Source organism: Corylus avellana, chromosome 1 (genome assembly GCF_965113065.1).
Source record: "Corylus avellana chromosome 1, dhCorAvel1.hap1.2, whole genome shotgun sequence".
Taxonomy (NCBI): domain Eukaryota; kingdom Viridiplantae; phylum Streptophyta; class Magnoliopsida; order Fagales; family Betulaceae; genus Corylus; species Corylus avellana.
The window spans coordinates 21,404,562-21,426,731 of NC_142490.1; the positions used below are offsets into that span (position 1 = coordinate 21,404,562).

The 22,170-nt window shown below is 34.1% G+C and overlaps 3 protein-coding genes across 3 annotated transcripts; all 3 read left to right on the top strand.

The window, feature by feature from the left end:
• Positions 1 to 338: 338 nt before the first annotated feature.
• LOC132169420 (glucan endo-1,3-beta-D-glucosidase-like) lies at positions 339 to 1,866 on the top strand. Its single transcript, XM_088514120.1, has 4 exons — positions 339 to 405; positions 1,325 to 1,353; positions 1,461 to 1,704; positions 1,841 to 1,866. The coding sequence occupies exons 1-4, from the start codon at positions 339 to 341 to the stop codon at positions 1,864 to 1,866; spliced, it is 366 nt and encodes a 121-aa protein (XP_088370246.1).
• Positions 1,867 to 12,824: 10,958 nt separating this feature from the next.
• On the top strand, positions 12,825 to 14,233 carry LOC132172060 (basic helix-loop-helix (bHLH) DNA-binding superfamily protein). Its single transcript, XM_088513945.1, has one exon. The coding sequence runs from the start codon at positions 13,119 to 13,121 to the stop codon at positions 13,845 to 13,847; it is 729 nt and encodes a 242-aa protein (XP_088370071.1). The 5' UTR covers positions 12,825 to 13,118; the 3' UTR covers positions 13,848 to 14,233.
• Positions 14,234 to 19,395: 5,162 nt separating this feature from the next.
• LOC132169427 (uncharacterized) lies at positions 19,396 to 20,940 on the top strand. The gene has a single exon (XM_059580462.2). The coding sequence runs from the start codon at positions 19,487 to 19,489 to the stop codon at positions 20,630 to 20,632; it is 1,146 nt and encodes a 381-aa protein (XP_059436445.2). The 5' UTR covers positions 19,396 to 19,486; the 3' UTR covers positions 20,633 to 20,940.
• The last annotated feature ends 1,230 nt before the right edge of the window (positions 20,941 to 22,170 follow it).

Consider the following 22,170-nt stretch of genomic DNA (forward strand, 5'->3'; position numbering starts at 1 on the left):
CACAACCCTATTGTGAGCACGAGCGTAGGTGATTTTTACAGCCATGGATCTTCCCCTTCGTTTCATCTTCTGATTCAAAAGATTTCCCATTAAAACAACCGTACGTTGAACATTTAGGAAATTAAGTTTTATTGCCAAGGATGTTTTGACTACTTTCACACTGTTTCCGTTTAAAATAGATTAATAATTGGTTGAAATTGGGCGTAGAAGAAACAAATTTAAGTCTGGGAATATCAATTTAGTGATCATCTATAGACTATATATATGTATGTGATGTGTGAACCCCCACCATTATTTAATTGATTTTTCAGAATCTTCATACAATCGCATTCACAGAGATGGCTAAATCAGCTCTTTCACTTTCCATTCCCCTCCTTTTCCTTCTGCTTTTGTCCCTCAATTCAGGTAAAAGTATCACTCTTTTGGCTTTTTAGAGTAGCAACTTTATACTTAATCTTGTCTATACACTTTGTATCTAAGGGCCATTCCTTGATTATGATGCCTATTTTTTTTTCTTCATCTTGTTAATTAGTTCTTGTAGTTATCTGAATGGGGTAGGGATATATATATATATATATATATATATATATATATATATATATATATATATATATATATATATATTTTTTTTTTTTTTTTTTTTTTATGTTAAAGGATTTTGCTTCTTTGATACCTTTGTCATGGTGGGTTTACTGTAACGCTTGTTCGACCAGCGAGATTTCAGAGGCAAAGAAATGGAAATCATGAGTTTTAGTATTACCTCTAGTAAAGAGCAACTAGCTGCAATATTAGCCAAAGAAAATTAGCAGTAACTTTTGGTTACATGTGCTTTATTGTTCCTGATCATAAAGTATAACAATGATGTCTTGATGGGAGTAGGTAGGCTATGGCTTGGAGTGCACGTGGTTCTCACCATCTACGTTACTCTTGTCATTAGTTTCGTATGAGAATGTGTTATTATGGTTACGCCCAAATAAAAAATGAATTTTGGTCGTTACTTCCAACCTTTTTAGTTAAAAAAAAAAAAGACTATATATGGTCCTCAATGGTCTGCATGGGAGTAAATTAAAGTTCACTATTTTACTCAAATTTGGCAATGTTTTGGTGATGCTTTGTTTGATTCTAGATGGTGGTATATCTCTCAATGAGTTTTTTCTTTATAATTATACCCCTCCCTTCTTGAAGTTCAGGAAGGAATTATCATGAATCTGCTGCCAACTTCTTTTTTCTGCACAATATAATTTTTGTAGTTTTTTTTCAAATGATTTGAGATCTTGGCTTAAGTAATGCAAATTACACTCTCTTTGTTTATGTCTTTGGGCAGAAGGGCCTCTGAAGCATGCTGATGCAAAGGTACAAATATATCCAAGACCAAACATTTCACACCATTAAACCCCAAAACATCCAAAGATATAGAGTTTCTGGCTCATGAACTTCATCATCTTATAATGTTGTAGCAGGGGAATAGTACTTGGTGTGTTGCCAAGCCTTCTTCAAGCGATGCAGAACTGACAGCAAACATCAACTTCTCCTGCGATCAACTGAAAGATTGCAAGCTGATACAAGAAGGAGGCCCATGCTTTTTACCCAACACCCTCATGCACCATGCTTCTGTTGTCATGAATCTTTACTACAAACAGATGGGCCAAAACAGCTGGAACTGTGACTTCATCAGCTCTGCTCTCATCACTTTCACTGATCCAAGTAATCTCATGGCATGGTGTTCATTTCACTTTAGATTTCATTTCATTTTTCAAAAAATAGTGATAATTTCACTGTTTTTTGCCATGTTTATTATGTAAAGTAAATTTTCTTTTCTGGGTTCTGAATTATTTTGCAGGTAATGATTGCTGCACCTATGCTTAGCAGGCAGGCACTTTATATGCCATATGGGTGTTTTTAAACCACAATAATCTGCTGTTCCTTGGTTCTTGTTTTCTTTGAAGTCTTTTATTTTGGTGTATGTATGCATTAAAAAGGTGCTTTTTCTAGAGCTTTTATGTATGTAGTTTTCACTCAAGATGTGGAGTTCTATGAACTTCCATGAACTTATTTGATTTCTTGTAAGGTTAAATTAAAGGGGATTAATGTTTAACTTGGCAGTCAATTTTTCCTTTTCTTTTCTTTTTTTTTTTTTTCTCTGTAGCTTTTGGATACAATCGTCCCTCTCCTGTCGAAACTCAAACGCTCACGAGCCCTAAGTCCTAAGTTTGTCACACAAAGAGAGAGTCGATGTAGCTAAAAGAATGGGAGTCGAGCCAAATGCCGCCGCCCTAAGTTTGTCGATAGGAGAGATTCTGATGCCAACCATTATGTGAGGATAAATGAAAGATAAAACGAAAAGCTCTTACTTTATTATAAAAAAGATTGAATTATCATGAATCATAATACTAACTACCGATACCATATGTGCTATAGTTCGAACAATTTATACCACCAAAACTAGGTTTTTGCTATAGAGCATTTGTAAGAGCATGTTTGATAAATAGAGTTTTTAAGTTAAAAAACGTTTTTTGGCAAAAGCTTCATTTTTAAGCTTGTGACGAAAGTGTGTTTTGCCTATTTTCAGGTTTTTTGGACCCTTAAAATCGCTTTCAATTTTTTTACCAAACAAATCATTTTTCTTCAAACAGACTTTTTTAGTATTAAATATACTTTTAAATCTTTCAAACTCACACTCAAATAGGCCCTAAGTCATGTGCCACTCTAGAGGATATGTAACCACAATGTTTATTAAGATGATTGAAATAGAGGATTTCACATATGTGTGAAAAAGCTTCTTTTTTTTTTTTTTTTTTTTTTTTTTTTAATTACTATTAAGGCTCTTTTGTTTTGATGTAAAACTTTTTTCAGAAAATTTTTTTCTTTATTTTTTGACGTTTGATATGACTAAAAATCTTGACTAAACTGAAAATATTTTTGGTTGATTAGAAAAACCTCATTTAATCTTCATAAAATGATTTTCTTTTTTTTCTTTTTTTCTTTTTATTTATGTGAACCAATTCTCTAGTTTGAACTTCTCCAAAAGCCATCGACCCACCATCCATGGGTCAATGGTCAAGGGCAGAACCAGGATTTCTGGTGTGGGGGTGGACTCTTTTTTTTTTTTTTTTGTGTGTGGATAAGTTAGGAACATTGACTTATATAAATACAAAAGCACATAAATAAATATAATTTATTTTTATGTGTGTTTGTGTTTGTTTATATAAAATAAAAACATTTTAATCTCATAGCATCACAAACACACAATAATATAAACAATTAGCAAAATAAACGAAACACGATCTATAGAGTTCAAAAAAAATAGTACCAAAAATAAATATTGTAAACCCAAATGACTATAGAATAATCACTCAAAAAATAAATAAAAACATATATTTTCACCATATTCCACACTTTTGCATAAAAAAAATTAAAAAATAAAAATGCAAGGAAAAACGAGATGTAGGGTTTCAAAAAAAAAAAAAAAAAAAAAAAAAAAAAAAAAAAAAGAGATGTAGGGAAGATGACTAAGAGAAAAGGAATATAAACAGAATAGCGCATAATAGGTTAATTTTGGTAGGAAAAATATATTATTTTTGGGGGGACGAATTCATAAAATATATATATTTTATAAAGAATTGTAAAAAATGTCTGCCCCTAGATGCCGTCGTCACCATCAATGGTTGCCAGAAGTTGCCTCTATTCCCCGGAAGTCGCCGAACTCCACGGTCAGAGGTCGCGGGCCATTGTCACTGTGGCATTGTCTCTGATATTCACAGACCGATTTGTCTTATAATTAAGACTCTGCTTATTCATATATTAAATATTGTAAGTAGTGAATTCTTTTTCGAATAGGCCCGAAAAGAAGAAAGAAGTCCGAAATGCCAACCCTCGTCTCTTCTTGAAATGATTTGAATAAATTTTGAATATGTTTAAGACTTCTATTTAACGAAATTTCATTTCCTCATTTAACAAAACGAGAAAAGAGTAATTTTGACATAATTTGAAGAACGGTTTACAACTCTAATGGAAAGTTTTGTACTAATTTATCAAATAAAAACACTTTTTTCTTCTCATTTTAGTTTTCTCTTTTTTTTTTTTTTTTTTGTAAAGTTTACTTAATCCCCTCAAATTACCGCTCTAATGACAATCTACCCCCTAAACTATTAATTGTGACAATTTACTCCCCAAATTATCAAAACAATGACAATATACCCCAAATTTTAACAAAATACGAAATTACCCTTACTAAAATAAAAACAAAAATACTAAAATTTTTTTTTTTTTTTCAAAATTTTAAGGATATTTTTGTCTTATTGAACTATAGGAGTAATTTCATCATTTTTTAAGCATTAGGGGGTACATTGTCATTGTTTTGGTAGTTTTGGGAGTAAATTGTCGTAATTGATAGTTTGAGAAGTAGATTGTCATTGGGATGGTAGTTTGAGGAAGTTAAATGGACTTTACCCTTTATATATATATATATATATATATAAGCAACCAAAAACTATAAAACACTTAAAACTATTTTCATATTTTAATGTCACATTATCACACTTTTTTAAATAAAAAAAATAAAAATAAAACTTCTAAAAAACATTAACAAACGGAACCTATATTAAATATGTCCTTATTATTTATGACTAATGTTAAGTACTATATATTCATTACACTCTTATTTTACTTGATTGATATGGCAATGCCCATCCACTTAAAATTTTTTGTTTAACCATGGTTGATCAAAGAATTAATAGACATTGTCACACAACCAAATAAAATAAGAGCGTAATATTTAGTTGTTATCCTACAATTTTTAAATATTCTTTATTCTTTTCTAATTAAAAAAAGCAAGTGAGGAAGACTAATTTACAATAATTATTCTACTTGTGCGTGACCATGGTATCATCTACCTGCTAGGAGCCACACAAGAACAACATAGAAGATGAGAACCTCAACGCTTCCTCAAGTCTAACTAAACGAGCCTGACCGAGTCTCACCAAGATATCAATAAGAACACAAAAATTGTTTACATTAATCAGGCATACAGATTTCTATTGCGATATTTAAACTCATGCTTTATTGTGTACCTAACAACTTTGAAAATGTTTTTAAGCCATTAAACCACCAATATTTTGTAAAGTATAGATGTAATTGACAAGTCTCTTTGTTGTGTAACTCATAAATCCGATACACTTCCAATGAATAAAAGAAAATAAAGGGATGTTCAAATGAAGAAACTCAAATGTGAAAAATATAAGAGTTAAGAATATAGTTAGACAATTATTAAGGTCCACGATTAGCACAAATAATTGTTCTACTTCAACCAAGTTTTCTCGTAGCATTCCCTTTTTTAAAAAAATAAATAAATCTTCCCTTTAATAGTGGGAAGGACTTGATCCTTTACTGCAATTTATGTATATTTATGTTTCTTCTATATTTTCTCATCTACAAAAGAGTCACATTTTGTTTAATGAATATTCCCCTTAAGAATGATGTCACACTACTCTCACCTTTTTACACATTCACAGGTAGCTTTTAAAACTAACATTGAATAGGAGATGGATCTTTATTGAATTTTGATCCGATGGTAATTTTAAAAGCTACCTAGAGGTGTGAAAAAATTATGTAAAGAAGTGTGATTAAATGTAGCATTCCTCTCCTCTTAATAGTCCTACTATGCTGCCAGTCTTTCCATGGACGTAGGAGTGCAGAATCTCATCCTAGAGGGCAATGCACTGCAGGTGGTTAGAACAGCAAACTCTGAGGAGTTAAATCGGAGTCGATTTGGCCACTTGGTGAAGGACACGCGGCGGGTCTTGCAATCACTATCCGACTGGAACTGTTGCCATGTGGGTCGGGTAGTTAACAATGTGGCACATCTTATGGCAAAGATGGCAGTGCAACATGTCATAGATAGGATATGGTTGGAGAATTCTCCATATTGTATCTGTGATATTATTTTGATGAAGCAATTTGTTCTTTCTCTTTGATTTTGAAATAGAATACCACGCATTTTTCTTCAAAAAAAAAAAAAAAAATAGTGGGATGGACTTGATCATCAAACTTCTTTCATTTTTTATGTATTTTATGTTTATTTACGTTTCTTCTATATTTTCTCATCTACATAAAATAGCATATTTATTTTTGGGATATGTATTCAACTAGGAGTAATGTTTGTTACTAGATTACTATTCGACTATCATACAACTTGATGATATGACAGTGAAACTCAACTTTTGAATCAATACAAATAAATAATAATAATAATGGTTGATTTTCCACGTGGTTCCAGTTGTATGGGAATCATACGATAGTCTATTAAATAAAATTACTTTTAAATAGACAAATGTAAATCTAATATAAGCAAACACCTTTTTTGGGGTAAGTAAACTAGGTTGACTCATTCACATTTCCTTCAAATAAGACACATTGATGACTTTAATTTTTTTTTTTCCTTCTTTCTTTTTTTTTTGAGAAATTTTTTTCCTTTTTTTACTTTATTGCCTTTAGCCTTTAGTTGTCACCACCGTATATACCGTGCGTGAAGACCTGTTGAAATAGTTATAACCCTTTTTTTTTGGTAAGTAACGTAGGTTGACTTGTTCACATGTCCTTAAAATAAGACGCATTGACAACTTTTTTTTTTTTTTTACTTAATCGTCTTTAGCCTCTAGTTTTCACCGCTATATGTATTGTGCGTGAAGACGAGTTGAAAATCATTCAGATTTCTCTTAGAAAGCCACCCAACAGATTTCTCTCAAATTTCTTTTACTAATTTTATGCTAGCTTCTACATGTTCAACTTTGGACCAAACTTTTTGGGGACTACATTATATTTTATGTAGATTTTAGTGAAAAGACCAATCTTGTGGTTTTAGAATATACAATTTTAATAGGGACCGGTGCATAGAATTCATTCGAGATATTAGAGCTAATGGTACATATAAATTTCTTAAAACCATGTAGGTGTGATCTATAGCATTACTCATTTACATGTACCATTATCTTTAATATTTCAAAAGCATTTTGTACACCGGTCCTTATTAAAATCGTAGATTCTAAAACCACGAGATTGATCTTTCCACTAAATTCTATAGAAGTATATTGTAGTCCCAAAAAAGTTTGGTTTAAAGTTGAACTTGATGAAATCAGATGTTTTGAGTGTTTGGACACCAATATCGTCATCCTTTGATTTACAGCTAATCATTAATTATTTTGACCAATACTCAATTTTATTTTTTATTTTTTATTTTTTATTTTTTATTTTTTTTTATAAAACCCGCTATAATATTAAACCCAGTCATACACAAAATAAGTGTAGTAAGCTGAGTATTTATTGTCGGAATATTTTATATTTTTTAAATTAGGTTTATTAATATTTTTCTTAACAAGTTATTTCTGTTTATGTTAAAATGTTCTTATGCTCCATTATTATATTTCTTTGTAAGGTTTATTCTTTTCCTTATTTAGTCTAAATCTACTTTAAGGTTTCTTGATCACTACTCATTGTCTCTCTATAAATAAAGAGTTATGTAATATTGTTTGATATAGTGAATATATAAGATGTAGGCCCCGTTTAGTTCGCGGATTAGACCCTTGGATTGGACTAGCTAACACTAGGTATAGCTAGTCCTTTGTTTGGTAACACTCTATTCCTGGGAATAGTTATTCCCATGGGATTACTAATCCTATATACACGGGGTTAGCTAAGCCACTCAAAAACGAGTGGCTTAGCTAATCCTTTCCTGTGGGATTAAAATTATCGTGTAAATTGCCCACAAAAACCCCACCCTTCTAGCACCCACATCTCTCAAGGAGACTCTGCAAAACGATCTCCATCTCTCAAAGAGCAACGATCTCTCTTCTCTGCGCAAGCGATCTCTCTCCCCTTCTCTTCTCTTCGATTTCTCTTATTTGTGTCTTGGTTATTTCATTATCTCTCTATTTCTTGGATTTTTTTTTTTCTCTGTAACGTTTCTCTGTTTTTTTTTTTTTCTTTTGATTCTCTGTATCGTTTCTCTTTGATTCTGTTTAGGCTTTTTTTCTAAAAAAAAAATTTTTTTTTTTAAAAAATTAATTTTTATTTTTTTTTATTCTGTTTCTCCATCTCTCTTTCTCTATATTTTCTCAGTTTGATTTTTAATTCAATTATATATATATATATATATATATATATATATATATATAACCTATGTTCAAGCGTACAACCTGTGTTCAAGCGTATATATATATACACACACACGCTTGAACACAGGTTATTCATACCTGTTCAAGCGTGTGTGTGTATATATATGTACCCAAAACGTTTCTGAGTTTTTTTTTTTTATTTTTCTTCTATTTTTTTATTTCTTTTGATTCTTTCTATTGTTTCTCTTTGATTCTGTTTAGGGTTTTTTTTATTTTATTCTGTTTCTCTATCTCTCTCTATACTTTCTCAGTGTGATTTTTAATTCAGTTATATATATATATATATATATATATATATATATATATATATATATAATTGAATTAAAAATCACACTGATATATATACACACACACTTGAACACAGGTTATTCATACATGTTCAAGCGTGTATATATATATATATATATATATATATATATATATATATATATATAAAATTATATATACATGACATAACTAAAAAAAAAAAAATTATAGTAAAATTGTTTATGTTTCAAAAAAAAAAAAGAAAAAAAAGAATGAAAGTCCTTAATAATATAAAGGGTTAAATACTAAATTAGTCCCTAGGGTTTCACAACTTTATTTTTTCCCCCCTGTGGTTTCATTTTTATCACAGGAGGTCCCTGTGGTTTTGATAAGTGACCAAATTAGTCCATCTGTTAGTTGACCGTTAAACTGACACGTGGACCAATCAGACGTCGACACGTGGCACATATATATATTTTTTAAAAAATTTTTTTTAATTAAAAAAAATATATAAAAAAAAAAAGAAAAATCGGAAGAAACTGGGGGTGGCCGAGCCACCCCCTTGGCAATTTGGGGGTGGCTCGGCCACCCCCTTTGGCCATGGGGGTGGCCTGGCCACCCCCATCTGGCCGAATGGGGGTGGCCGAGCCACCCCCAAATTGCCAAGGGGGTGACTCGGCCACCCCCAGTTTCTTCCGATTTTTCTTTTTTTTTTTTTTAGTATATTTTTTTTAATTAAAAAAAATTAATATATGTGCCACGTGTCGACTTCTGATTGGTCCACGTGTCAGTCCGTACAGTCAACTAACGGATGGACTAATTTGGTCACTTATCAAAACCACAGGGACCTCCTGTGATAAAAATGAAACCCCAGGGGGGAAAAAATAAAGTTATGAAACCCTAGGGACTAATTTAGTATTTAACCCTAATATAAATTGTATTTATATTATAAGGGTATTTTAGGAAATAAGATCACAATACAATTTCATTCACCAATAGGGGTGAAATAGCGGTTGCGGTTAGCGGTTAGTGGCTAAAACCGCTAACCGCAACCGCCTAGGCGGTTAGTAAATTTTACTAACCGCCTCCGCTAACCGGGTAGCGGTTAACCGCCTAGGCGGTTAACCGCCCGGTTAGCGGTTAATCGCTTTGGAATAACCGCTATTTTTCTAACTGCTTTTTTGGGCTTTTTTCTTTGGATCGATTTTGGGCCGGGTTTGGGCTCACTTTAAACATTTTTTTTTCTCATTTTAAACATTTGTTTTTTCCCTTTTCATAGCCATTTTAGCATTAAAAATTGCTATATACCAAAATCTTGTTGGCCACCTTCTACAAATCTACACATCATATAATATAAAAAAAAAATTACAACAAAATCATCACTTCACTTGTAGTCTTATACATAAACTCACAAGCAAGTTCATAAACTCACACATAGAAATAAAATAAAACACAAACAAATTCATAAACTCACAAGCAACAAAAAAACCAACATATATGGTTAAACTTAATTGAAGCTTGAGGCCCATTTCAATCAACCAAAAAAAAGTCATAAACTCACAACTTATTGTTATTATATATATATATATATATATATATATATATATATATATATTATATTTAAAAAATATATATATTTAAAAAATATATATATTTAAAAAAAAGCGGTTAGCGGGTAGCGGTTAGGCGGTTAGCGGTTAACGGTTATAGCGGTTGCGGTTAGGCGGTTTTAAATTTCACCCCTATTCACCAACATATTGCACTGTACCAAACGAAGGAATATGATTAGGTAGTCCATTCCAACGTTACAACCAAACAAAGGAATAGGACTAGCTAATCGATTCCCAGTGGTAGCTAATCCCAGTGATAGCTAATCCTTTTCCAATGGACTAGACAATCCGCGAACCAAACGAGGCCGTAGTCCACACATATCTCTCCGTTTGCTCTCTCTTTCTCTTTCTCTTTCATATTTTAGTATTTTATATATATATATATATATATTTCAACATGGTATGAACCTATATATTTCAACATTTATTAAGATTGTGATTTGCGTTGGAAGGGTTAATGGGTTTTCTAAGTTCATTAAAGTCCAATTGACCTATAATCTAACGAAATCTAAAAATTTCTATTCCAAGATTCAAACCCATACTTTATTTTATACCTAACAACTTAAAAAAAATTTCTTGAACGGTTAAACTACCAATATTTTGTAAAGTAGAGATGTAATTGACAAGTCTCTTGGAGGGCCAATAATAGAGCCGAAGCATTTCCGTGGAAGTGTCGATTCCACGACACCCATCCCATCCGTCAAACCTCGCGAGCCCCCACTTCCCACTTCACGCGTGCTCCCATCCAACGCCCCCCATCTTTTCCGCTTTAAACGGAAGCCATTTCCAAGATCAACCCCGTAATCCAACGGCTCCCATCTTCCGCATTAACTCCTCCCTGTCTGAACCCTATCACACATCCCAATAAAACCCCCCACGCCATAATTAAACGCATCCAAACACCACCCACTCTCTTTCTCTCACTCTCTCTCTCTCAAACTTTCTCTCTTTTCTGAGACTTGAATTGGTAGATCTTCAGCGCAAATCTAGGGGAATTTGTCCGAAAGAGCTTCAGAAATCCTAGGTTTGATTGCGATCTAAGATCAGAACTTGTTGTGGATGTTAATGGATTTTGATTTTGGTTTTGTTTTCAAATTCTTTCTTACTCGTCTGTTTGGTTGCTGGAGATCTGTATTGTAGTGTTATTTAATTGATTTTTCTCAGCAATCGAACGGAGTTTGCTTCTTTTTCTGTTTCCCTTAAGGTGGACTTGCGATTTTACTGTTGGTTTTTCTGTGACCTTTTGCAGTAGAAGCCTGGGTTGGATTTTGTTGTAGAATTGAGATTGAAGGAGTCAAATCAAGATGATGTGGGCTTCCACTTTTGTGAATTACAACATGAACTCCGTTCGCTTGGTGGTGTTCTTTCGTGTCATTCTGTAATTCCGTTTTTTCGTTTCGGTGAGACTTTTATCTTTTCTCTCTATGGATTTTGGCAATTAGAGTTTGTTTCTATTGAATCAATTTATTTGATTTGATACAGATTATGAGTAAATAGGTTTAGTTTTATACGATTCTATTTCGTGCTGAAATAAGCCGTAGAAATAATCGAAAGCTGAAGTTTGAATGCTGTGCTCTACGTCGAACGCTATTAGTTTTGTATCAACTGTTGATTGGATGTTTGTTTCATGTTGCTCTTGTTCTTTTGGCTGATGAGCTTACCTGGGTTTTCCCTGATTTCTATAGGTAAACTGTGGGTGGTTTTTGAACGAATTCTTTTAGCGGGTATTTGTTACTCTTAAAACTGGTGGGAAGGTTGAGAATGTACATTGGAGTGACCATAAAAAGATATCGAGCAGTGAAAGAAGTTGGGAAGATTAAAATGAGTGTCGGGATCATCACATACTACCAACTGATACAAGTTTGCCAGGTAAATCTGTTTTCCTATTTTGCTATCTTGTTTTCTTTTACATTTCTTAATCCTCATATGAATGTGTTGGAGTGCTTATGAAATACTGGTGGGAAGTTTCTTTTTGTGGTCACGGTGGTGTTGGGAAATATTTTCCAAGTTTTGTTTAATTCCACATGATATGTCCTTTTTAACCTTCATATTGTTCATGTTTTGGCTAATGTGTTAGATAGTGCCTGACAGCCATCTTTCATTCCAGATATGTCATGAGTTATAACTGCATGGCTAGTGTTGTGTCATGATACCTTTAGATGTCTCCATTAGGTTTCAGACATGTTGTGGTGATTGTAGATTGAATGTTTGTCTATGTAATTAATATGGCTGTCTAATAGATATTTATCAAAAGAAAATAAAAATATGGCTGTCCAATAGATGCATTATTTGGTTTTTGTGCATGAATTACAGTCATGTCAATGAGTTATAGCTCAATTGGCATTTCCTGAGGTCTTCATTATCATTACGTAAAGATGAGGAAAAGAAGATACGTGATTTTATAAGAATAACAGCAAACCTCCCCCATTGCTTTTGCTGCATGCCCACAAGTTTACTGCTGTAAACAACTGGTGGTTTAGTTTTGCTTCTTCCCATAAATGGTTTAGGGCCTCTTTGAAATCAAAATCCAAATGAGAAAATGGAAATACTGAGAAACTTTGATATACAATTTGATTTAAGACTGAAATGTGAAAATTGTCATTTTGCAATCTTCCTACCTTTTTAAGTCCATCAAGACTTCAAGCAGTCGAGAGGAAATTTCCTCATTGAGACATCTCCCAAACAATGTGCTTCAATTTGTTTGATTTTATAATGTCTTGAACATTTTAATTGATTTATTGATGTTGCCTCTAATTTTCATTACAGGCTGAGTATTTCCGTCAGTTGCTTAAACCTGTTACGTAGTCTACTATTTCTAGTGTTGCTTAAACTTGTTACGTAGTCCACTGGGATTTGGGACAGACTGCCTTTGTTTGCATCCATACATAAGAAGGCGGTGACAGAGATGAAAGAACTAATGGCGGTAACTGTTTATTTGGAAAACCTGCTCTCTTGTTCCGGATTTTCGATGCCTTGATTTACTAGTTAGTATTCTCGTCACCTTAGAAACCTTCATCCAATTTAACTGCCAGTACAAAAGTGGGAACACCTTCATTTCTGTAAACTTCTAATTAAATAGGAAATAGGCCTACCGATGCAGAGTGACCAACATTTTTTCCGCAAAAATGCACTGCTCCCTCTTGCAAATCAAGTGGGGAATAGTTACATGCACATTCCAGTTGCATCTGCAGTTGGTGCAGTCTTGAATTCGAATGCTAAGCACCTGACACCCTTCCATGGTGTTGAATGTCAACCTTCTGAGGTTTGCCCAAGGAATTTTATCATATTTGATCAAACAGATCAGCGAAGCCAGGTTATGTTCCATCCCGCAATTGCCCACAAATTCAATGTCCCTGGCATAAACATACCTGGGACTTATGTTGAAGACAATTTTGAGGTGAAAGAAGTTGATCATGTGGAAAGAGAGACATCATCTTCCTTCAAAGAAGATTCAGATGATATAGATGCATTATTGAGCTTTGAAGAGGATGAACAAGAAGAAGAAGATGATGATGAAGAGGTTAGCACAGCACGGACGAATGGAGATTATGGAGGGACATCTCCAGATTCTTTCTCAAACTATGGTTCGAAACCCAAGAAGAATAGATACTCTTCTTCTATTCAGGAGTCCTCCGGCACTGGTGACAGCTCCAACAGTGAAAGGAAACGGCAGAAAATGAAGAAGATGGTGAGGGCACTGAGAGGGATGGTACCTGGTGGCAATCAAATGAATACTGTTGCTGTGCTAGATGAAGCTGTCAAGTACCTCAAGTCTCTCAAGGTCGAAGTTCAGAGGCTTGGAGTTGGGGATTTGAAGAATTAGACTTAAAAGTTTGGCAGTTAAGGATGACTGAACTCCATTTCTAAATTTAGTTTATGTAGTATTTAGGTCTTTCCCACCTCCATCCTCTCTCACAACTGCAGCAAGATGGCATTAAGGGGATAATAATTGCAGGTATTTGATACACCACATTGTTGTTGTAAGAAAAACCTATTCATACTTGTATTAGTGGATTGTGCTCCACCAACTGTCCTTAGTTTGGTTATGACCTATGTTTAATAGTAATTATTGATGGAGGGAAGAGTGGGTTGATATGTAATATGCACTCTATACAAGCTGCCACTTGTTCTATCTTCCTGTTGCCGCTACTTTGAAGCGGACAATATGATTATTGTGTTTTAAATCTATTTAAATTTGATGTTTGTTCCCTTCCTCAGCTTACCTTTTTGAGATGCTTTCATTTTTGTATTCAAGTTCTGTCATAAGCATCCTTTATATTAGGTATGGACATCGTCAAAGACGAGAATCTCGTACAATAGAGTTGTCCTATAATGCACCCAAATAGGGCGGTCGTTATTGTATGGGATGAGGACATCATCAAGGCAGTGCATGCATAGTGCATTTTGGTCCCCCTGCAAATGGTGTTAGTGGCACACCGGTGGAGGGTCAATTTGATTATCTTCGTGGTGGATCCAAGTCGCATATTTATTTAAAGGTGCCCAACAGCCCTGGAGGCAACTCACCCCTTTATGTGAGCATGACATGCTCGAGTCTCTGTCACTGTCTACTTTTCCTTTAATGACGCCCTTTTATATTCCTCTAATGGTTGGAGCTGTAGGAACATGAAGATCGTTGTCATGCATGCATGGTGCTTTTCCTATCCTTTCCCATTAACACTGCAGCACCACTTTAATCCTTTTAACCCACTGCCCTTCCCTTTTGCCATTATCTTTTTGAGCATTCTGTTTGGTCTTACAATGAGTTTCCTTTAGCCAGTGACCCACTGAATCCTCCAACTACTTTATCATCAAATGCTATCTTATTAAAAAAAAAGCTAAAATTTACAGGTTTATCCTAAGTCAATCAACCTTTTTTTTTTTCTTTTTTTTTTTTAATTGAAAAGGGAAAAATGTTACAACGGGAATCTTTACCACTCTTGATCCGTATGGATGAGAGAATAGATGATCCTATGGGAATGCTTCCAAACACTAGGTGGGAAGCAGCCCATTTAGCCAAACAATGTGCTCTAAAGTTAGCACTCCTAGAAACTTTCCCAGCCTTCCAGCTAAAGAAAGAATGCAAATACAAAGAAATATCAGAAATAACATTAGAAAAATTCCAACCCGCAAACAGCTGGGGTTGTTGAATAGCAAGGACTACATTGAGGGCATTCCCTTCAAGGATGAGAGAGTAATCAACCATTGAATCAACCCTAAAGTAGAATACATGTGTGGCATTACTCATTTTTATGCCATAACTCTCTTACAATGTTGACGTGGTAATTACAACCAACCCTTGAATCTGTCATTAAAAAAAAAAAAAAAAAAAAAATTCAATTGTTGGTTGGGACTACTGCATTAAGCCATTAGCATTAGAGGATAATTGTGAGATAAAAATTTGGTTTATAATGTTTCTTTTAAAAAAAATATGTACTTTTCAAATATTTAAAAGTCACATGCAATTTTATAGACGAATTGTCTTTGACCTTGCTTATATAGTTTCAAGGTGGGGTTATATCAGGCTATGACTCAGTTAGACTTGAGAAAGTATATGCATGCGATTCTCCACGGATAGGTGCTATAATAGGTATGCTCAAGTAAAATAATCATAATTGATTTCCTTCACCTGTCCTTTTAAAAATGGTAAGTGACTTGAATATTGTTTATCATATGGGAAAGAAGTATGGTGTCTACAAAATTATAAGGAACACGAGAGTAAATCACTCAGTTGACTTTGGGAAACCATTATTATGCACACGGGTATGAAATGCACTCTCATAATCATTATGTTAATCGCCTCGTCAACCAAAACATCAACACCCTCCGTTGAAAAACTTCACTAATATTCAATTTTCAAATCATCAAGGGATGACTTACCATAAAATAATCATTGAAGAGGAAAAATTACAGAAAATGTGTACCTATTTATTTAAATAAGATTAATAATTTTTTACACCCCAACTCAATATAAAATTAGTGGGTTAGAATTGTAGTGTTTAATTAAATGAATCATGTTAGAGTTGGTCTATAATGTCTTATACTCATGCTTTGATATGATCCGAATTCAATACATGACATTTAGGCTGACAATTTTTACCACGACCTGCGAATCTGAGATGAACTTAATATAAAATTGATAAGTTAGGATTAAGAGGTATGATCCGTTTAATTAAATAAATCGGATTAAATGTGATTGATTTGTATAATCTTATTCTCCGCGTCCCCGCCAATATCCCTGCCTACTAAAAGAGATTTTTTTATTTATGTTCTCCTTTGAATTTTTTTTCAAGGTGTTGGTGGGTTTGCCGCGAACGATTTGGACAATCCTACAACTAATCATTTTGATAGAAGAAGCATAGTCAACCTAAAAAAGGGAGGAAAAAAAAAACTAAATTAATAATTAATAATTCGAAACTAAATACAAATTAAAACTTAAAAAAAAAATAAGGCGGTTGTCCAACCACCTTAAAGGGTGGCTTGCCCACCCCGGAATCACAAGAGGGTAGTTTCTCAACTTTTTATGATAATAAAAATTCTTTTCAAATGAAACAAGGTTAAATATTTATCAAAATATTAATAAAATAAAATAAAATAACTCTTTTCAAATGAAATTTAATGGCCTTGTTAATTTGGATGTTGGACCACAAGATTGATTTAACAGGATCTGTTGCCGACCCAAATCTCAAAGGTTGGATCCTAATCTTCATATACAACATTTGTTTCCTACGCAAGAAAGGAAACAGAAAAAATAAGAAACTAAGATTACATATGTGAGGAAAAATGTTAGACTTATAATGCTTTTTCAACTTAATTACGTGTGTCAACATGTGATTGTAGAGTGTTAAAAATATTGTCTGATGTGACTATAAGAGGCTAAGAACATCTCCAGCAGAGCCTTTATATGGCTCATAATAGCTATATTTAGTTATTATGAGCCAGAAAATAAAGGGCTTACGCTTCCAATTCGTCATCTTGTTTCTCACAACTAGTTCTCTGTCTCTCCCTCTCTCTCATTAACACAAAATCAAAACAGGTTTCATGGTATTTCTCTGATGTGAAATACCTTCTATTTAGTTATGGATTGTTTTTCTAGGAAAAAATTATATTTAGTCCTTAATTTTTTATTTCATTTGGATTTAGTCCTTAGGTTTCTAATTTTAAGAATAAGATCCTCAAGTCTTCCTAATGTTTTAAATAGGTATTTCTAACACTTTATCATTAAAGTTAACGATTTACCAGTTACCACACGTCTCATTTAACTAGTGAGTGTCCACATAAGCAATGCAATGTTAATATCATGTTAGCCAATGCAACATCATCTATAAAACAAAAAAGGAATAAAAACAAAACAAAACATCACATCATCGCACAAAATATTAGTGCAAAAACATTGTTTTTTTTTTTTTTTTAAGTTGATGTAGCACTGGCTAATTAACATGGCATTAACATTGGGTTTTGCAGATGTGTCTCACATGTTCAATGAGACATGTTTTGGGGGTAAAGTGATGATAGAATGACCGATTTGAAATCTAGAAAAATCTGAGGACTAAATCCAAAATAGATGAAAACATAAAGGCTAAATATGTTTATTTTATTTTATTTTTATCCCAACATATAGATTAATACTAGGAAAACTTCTTTTCAGGTAAATCCTTTATTATTCAAAGACAACAAGACTCGGCTATTTACTCACATCATGGTGGGTTTTAGTAGATTGTGTCGAGTATTTTCTTCTTCTTCTTTTTTATTTATTTATTTAACTTTACGTAAAAAAGGGAAGGATTTATATTTTTATTTCTTGAACTTTTATTAGATTGACGGAAGAACACAATGTTTTAATCAGCATTGTCCTGGATATGTACATATCAATTCTGAGATACCTCTAGGCTGGACCGATCCACATATTTTTGTTCAAGGTGGAGATGAATATGCTATAAAATTGCAAATTAATAAGGTACGAAATTAATATGCGCATGATGGTCATTAGTTTACTAGACTAATTCAACAAAAAATCAAATAGCCTAATGAAGCGGAGGTCACTAGTTCGAATTCTCTTCTCCCTCTTGTACGAACATGTCAAAAAAAAAATCAAATAACCATTAATATATGTTTTCATACTCAAATAATTTTGTTTTATTTTTACTCACTATCACATTGTAGGAAATACTTGGTGGACCTTTTTGTTGTATTTTGCTCAGAAAAAAAAAAAAATGGAAAACATGAAGATTTTTTTTTTTTTTTAGCAAGTTGAAGATTCCTTTAATTAGCAAAGAAAAGCACCAAAGCTATTTATGTCATGACATTATGATAGGGAGTAGTATAGGCTATCAGCCTATCAAGTCATTCTTGGTCTTGGGCATCATTATTTGTGCATTTGCATAAAATCTTTGGGCACCACTAGAGGTATTAGCAAAAATGTAACCTAAGGTGTTCAAAAACCAATGACATATATATATATATATATATATATATATATATATATATATATATTTTTTTTCCAAAGGCCCAAAAGGGTCTTCATGGATTAATGGTTTAAGCTTCACTAGCAGATGCAAAGAGTGGTATTGAGTCAGAGACCAATATTACAAGGTTCAGAGAATAATAAATTTGTTAGAAACGAAAAGTTTTACAGGGACCAAAATTTCTTAAAGCTTGAGGCTGAATCGAAGCAAATGCTTGGTACTTTGTTAGCTAAGTTGCAGATGCAAGTTGAATCGATTACAACTGAACGTGGAGTTCTTCAACCGACTGAAAGAATTTATGTGAAAATAGCTAAGTTGAAGATGCAAGCGTGGAGGTGGCGAGCCGGCTAGATGGGGTTGGCCAGGCCACCCCATGGCCAAAGGGGGTGGCAGCCACCGGAAATTTTATTTTATTTTTTAAAAAAAATTAATTATATGACACTTGACGATATTTGATTGGTGCTGACATGACGTTCCATTAAGTTTTTAAAGGAATTTTAACGGAAATACCGTTTTGGTCTTTATGAAAATCAGTTATAAAAGTAAAACGTTAAGGAAAAAAAAATAAAGTGTTAAAACCTTAAGGAGTAAAAGAGTATTTAACTCTAATATTTTAATAGTAAAAAAAAAAAAAAAAAAAATTATTTCCTAAATTTTTTTTAAAAAAAAATTCAAAGAAAAATTGCTGCAATATTGACTGAGAAGACCGTTGGGTGTGTCAATGGAGACGAAAAATAGTTTGAATTATTAGATTTTGCAGTGAAGGTTGAGAATGAGGTGCATCCAACTTAAGAGAGAGTTGCGTTTTATGTCTATTTCAATTGCGTTTTGTAAATCTTAAAGGAAACGGTGCGTTTTACTTGCTTTGGATCCATTACGTGCCTATTATTAACCCATTGATTTAAATGATCTTGAGTCAATCGATGCCCAATTGTTTCTCATTTTGAACACATCTTATACTCATTCTTGAACGTGTAGGCTCAATCCATAAACCCCAGATATGATTTCCAAAGCCAACGCTTTGGTTAAGCTACGATTCCTCTTCTTTCCACCGCAAGATTTGTTCTTACTTCCCAGGAAGCCGGTTTCAAAAACCTTGCTTTTCTTCACGGCCGCCACCTATTCGACGAAAAGCCCCAGCCAAGTTGAAAGAGCAGGAGAAGAAGTTATAGGCCATCCAAAGAACTATATTGAAGTTTTGACTAAATGGGGCTTTAGTGAGAATGATATACGGAAGATATCTGTCTGCCGGCCTTCTTTACGCAAGGCAGACGTTGCCCACCTTCAATCCAAATTGAACACTCTAAGTGGCTTGGGCATCAGCCGTACTGACCTTGTGAAGATCATCAATTGTCGCCCCCGGTTGCTAAATTGTCGAATCAGTCAAAGCTTTGACGAGCAGCTGAAGTTTTTGGTGACGTTGTTTGAGTCTAGGGAAGAGCTCGTTAGAGCGATTGTCAGGAACCCTTCACTCTTGACATATGACGCTCACAATAGGATCAAGCCTGCTATTGCAATGTATGAAGAGGTGGGTGTCAGTAAAATGGACTTGATTCATATGCTCCGGACCTGGCCTACAATGATAAACCGGACTTCATTTGATGAAGAGAAGATGGAATATATACGCAAAACCGGGATTTCCCACGATTCCAAGATGTATAAATATGTTGTTACAGTCATTGGCATCTCACGCCAGGAAACCATCCGTCAAAAGGTGGCAAATTTTGAAAAGTTGGGGCTCACCGAAGAAGAAATATTCAGGCTTTTTGGAAGGCTCCCCCTTGCGTTGACACTCTCGGTTGACAAAGTTCAGAGGAACATGACTTTCATTTTGGGCACGTTGAAGCTTCCTGCTGGCGTGGTCGCTCAGCGCCCATATCTACTGTACTCTAATCTGGAGACCGTGTTGAAGCCACGAGTACTTGTTGCAGAAAAGATGCAGGAGATGGGTCTGAATTTGCGGAGCAAGGGAGCCACATTGCTGACGGCACTGAAGATGACAGAGAAGAGCTATTTGAAGGCGTTTGTTGAGTGTCATCCGGAGGATGTTGCCAATGAGTTGATGGAGTTTTATAGAAATGCAAAAGGTATGAAGCGATTGGCAGAAGCCTCAAAGAAAAACATTCTTAAGGGATTCCCTTTCTGAAGTAGCTCATGGTTTGAATGTTTCATATTATTTTCCGAACGGTTTATTCAAGTTAAATTACTGTCTTGGAAGCAGTTGGTTAACCATTATGAAGACAACATCATTATGAATTTTCCTGATTCATCACCATGCATGAGTTTCATAGGTGTAATCCCAACCCCATTATCCATCACTCACCCACCACTCGCTCCATACCCTCAATCTTCACCTTCCCTTGTCTTGCCTCCGGAGCATGTTGGAGGAGGCAGATGTAGAGCCCTCCGCCGTAGATGGCAAAGGCCCCACCTTGACCAATCCCGTGAGTTGCATTTCTCCCCCAACCATCTGCCTTTAAGACCTCCTTTTTTTTTTTTTTTTTTTAATTGAATGAGGGAAAGGACTACAAGGGAGGATCTTTTCCATTTCTGATTTAAATGGAAGAGAGAATATGCGATTCTGTAGGAATGCTTCTAAAAACAAGATGGAAAGCGGCCCATTTAGCTAAAACATGTGCCTTAAGACCTCCTTAAATGAGGGTAAGCTAAGAGAAATGTTAGGGATCAATATTTTTTTCATATTCAATCATCTCATCTTACAAATCAACTATTAGATTTGTGGACTTATGTGAAATCCACATAAGTCAATGGTGAACTCTACAAATTTAATGGTTGATCTATTGAATTTGTAATAAAATATGGGTCAAATATGAAGAACTTATTAACTCATAACATTTCTCGTTTGCATAATAGATGCATTTCTAAACACCTCGCACTCCTTGCAACGTTTGATATATATATATATATATTAAAATGTAACATAAATAACAAAAAGAAAAACAAAAAAAATTAACAAGTGGTTCGGTCACCCGAATTAGCCGAACCACCTGCTAATGGTAGGGGTGTCAAAAATTACCGGGAAACCGGAAACGGAACCGGAAAACCGGGAAACCGGGAAACCGGAAACCGGGAAACCGGGGTCCCGGTTCCGGTTCCGGTTTGAAAAATCTAAAAACCGGGTACCCCGGTTCCGGTACCGGTTTTTGGTACCCGGTTTTTACCGGGAATACCGAAACCGGGTTTCCATTTTATTTAATAATATTTATATATTATTATATTTATATATTAATATTTTTTACACTTAGGTTTAGGTTTAGGGTATTTTAAAAAATTAAATTTTTATTTCTAAGGCCCAAATAGGCAAAAATAATGATTTTTTAGGATTTTTGGACTTTTTAAGGTTTATTTTTTAATTATTTGGAACAATCACAACAAAGCCCCTTTAATTTAGACAAAGAAACTAATAGATTTTTTTTAAAATGGGCCAACTTATGAAAAAAAAATTGGCTTATTTTAGGCCCAATACCTAAAATAAGCCCAAAAATCAATTTTTTAAAAAAACCGGTTACCGGACCGGGTAATACCGGAACCGGCCGGTAACCGGGACCCCGGTTAACCGGGGTCCCGGTTCCGGTTCCGGTTTCTCAAAATTGAGAACCGGGGTACCCCGGTTCCGGTTCCGGTTTTAGGCCAAAAACCGGGAAACCGGACCGGGTTGACACC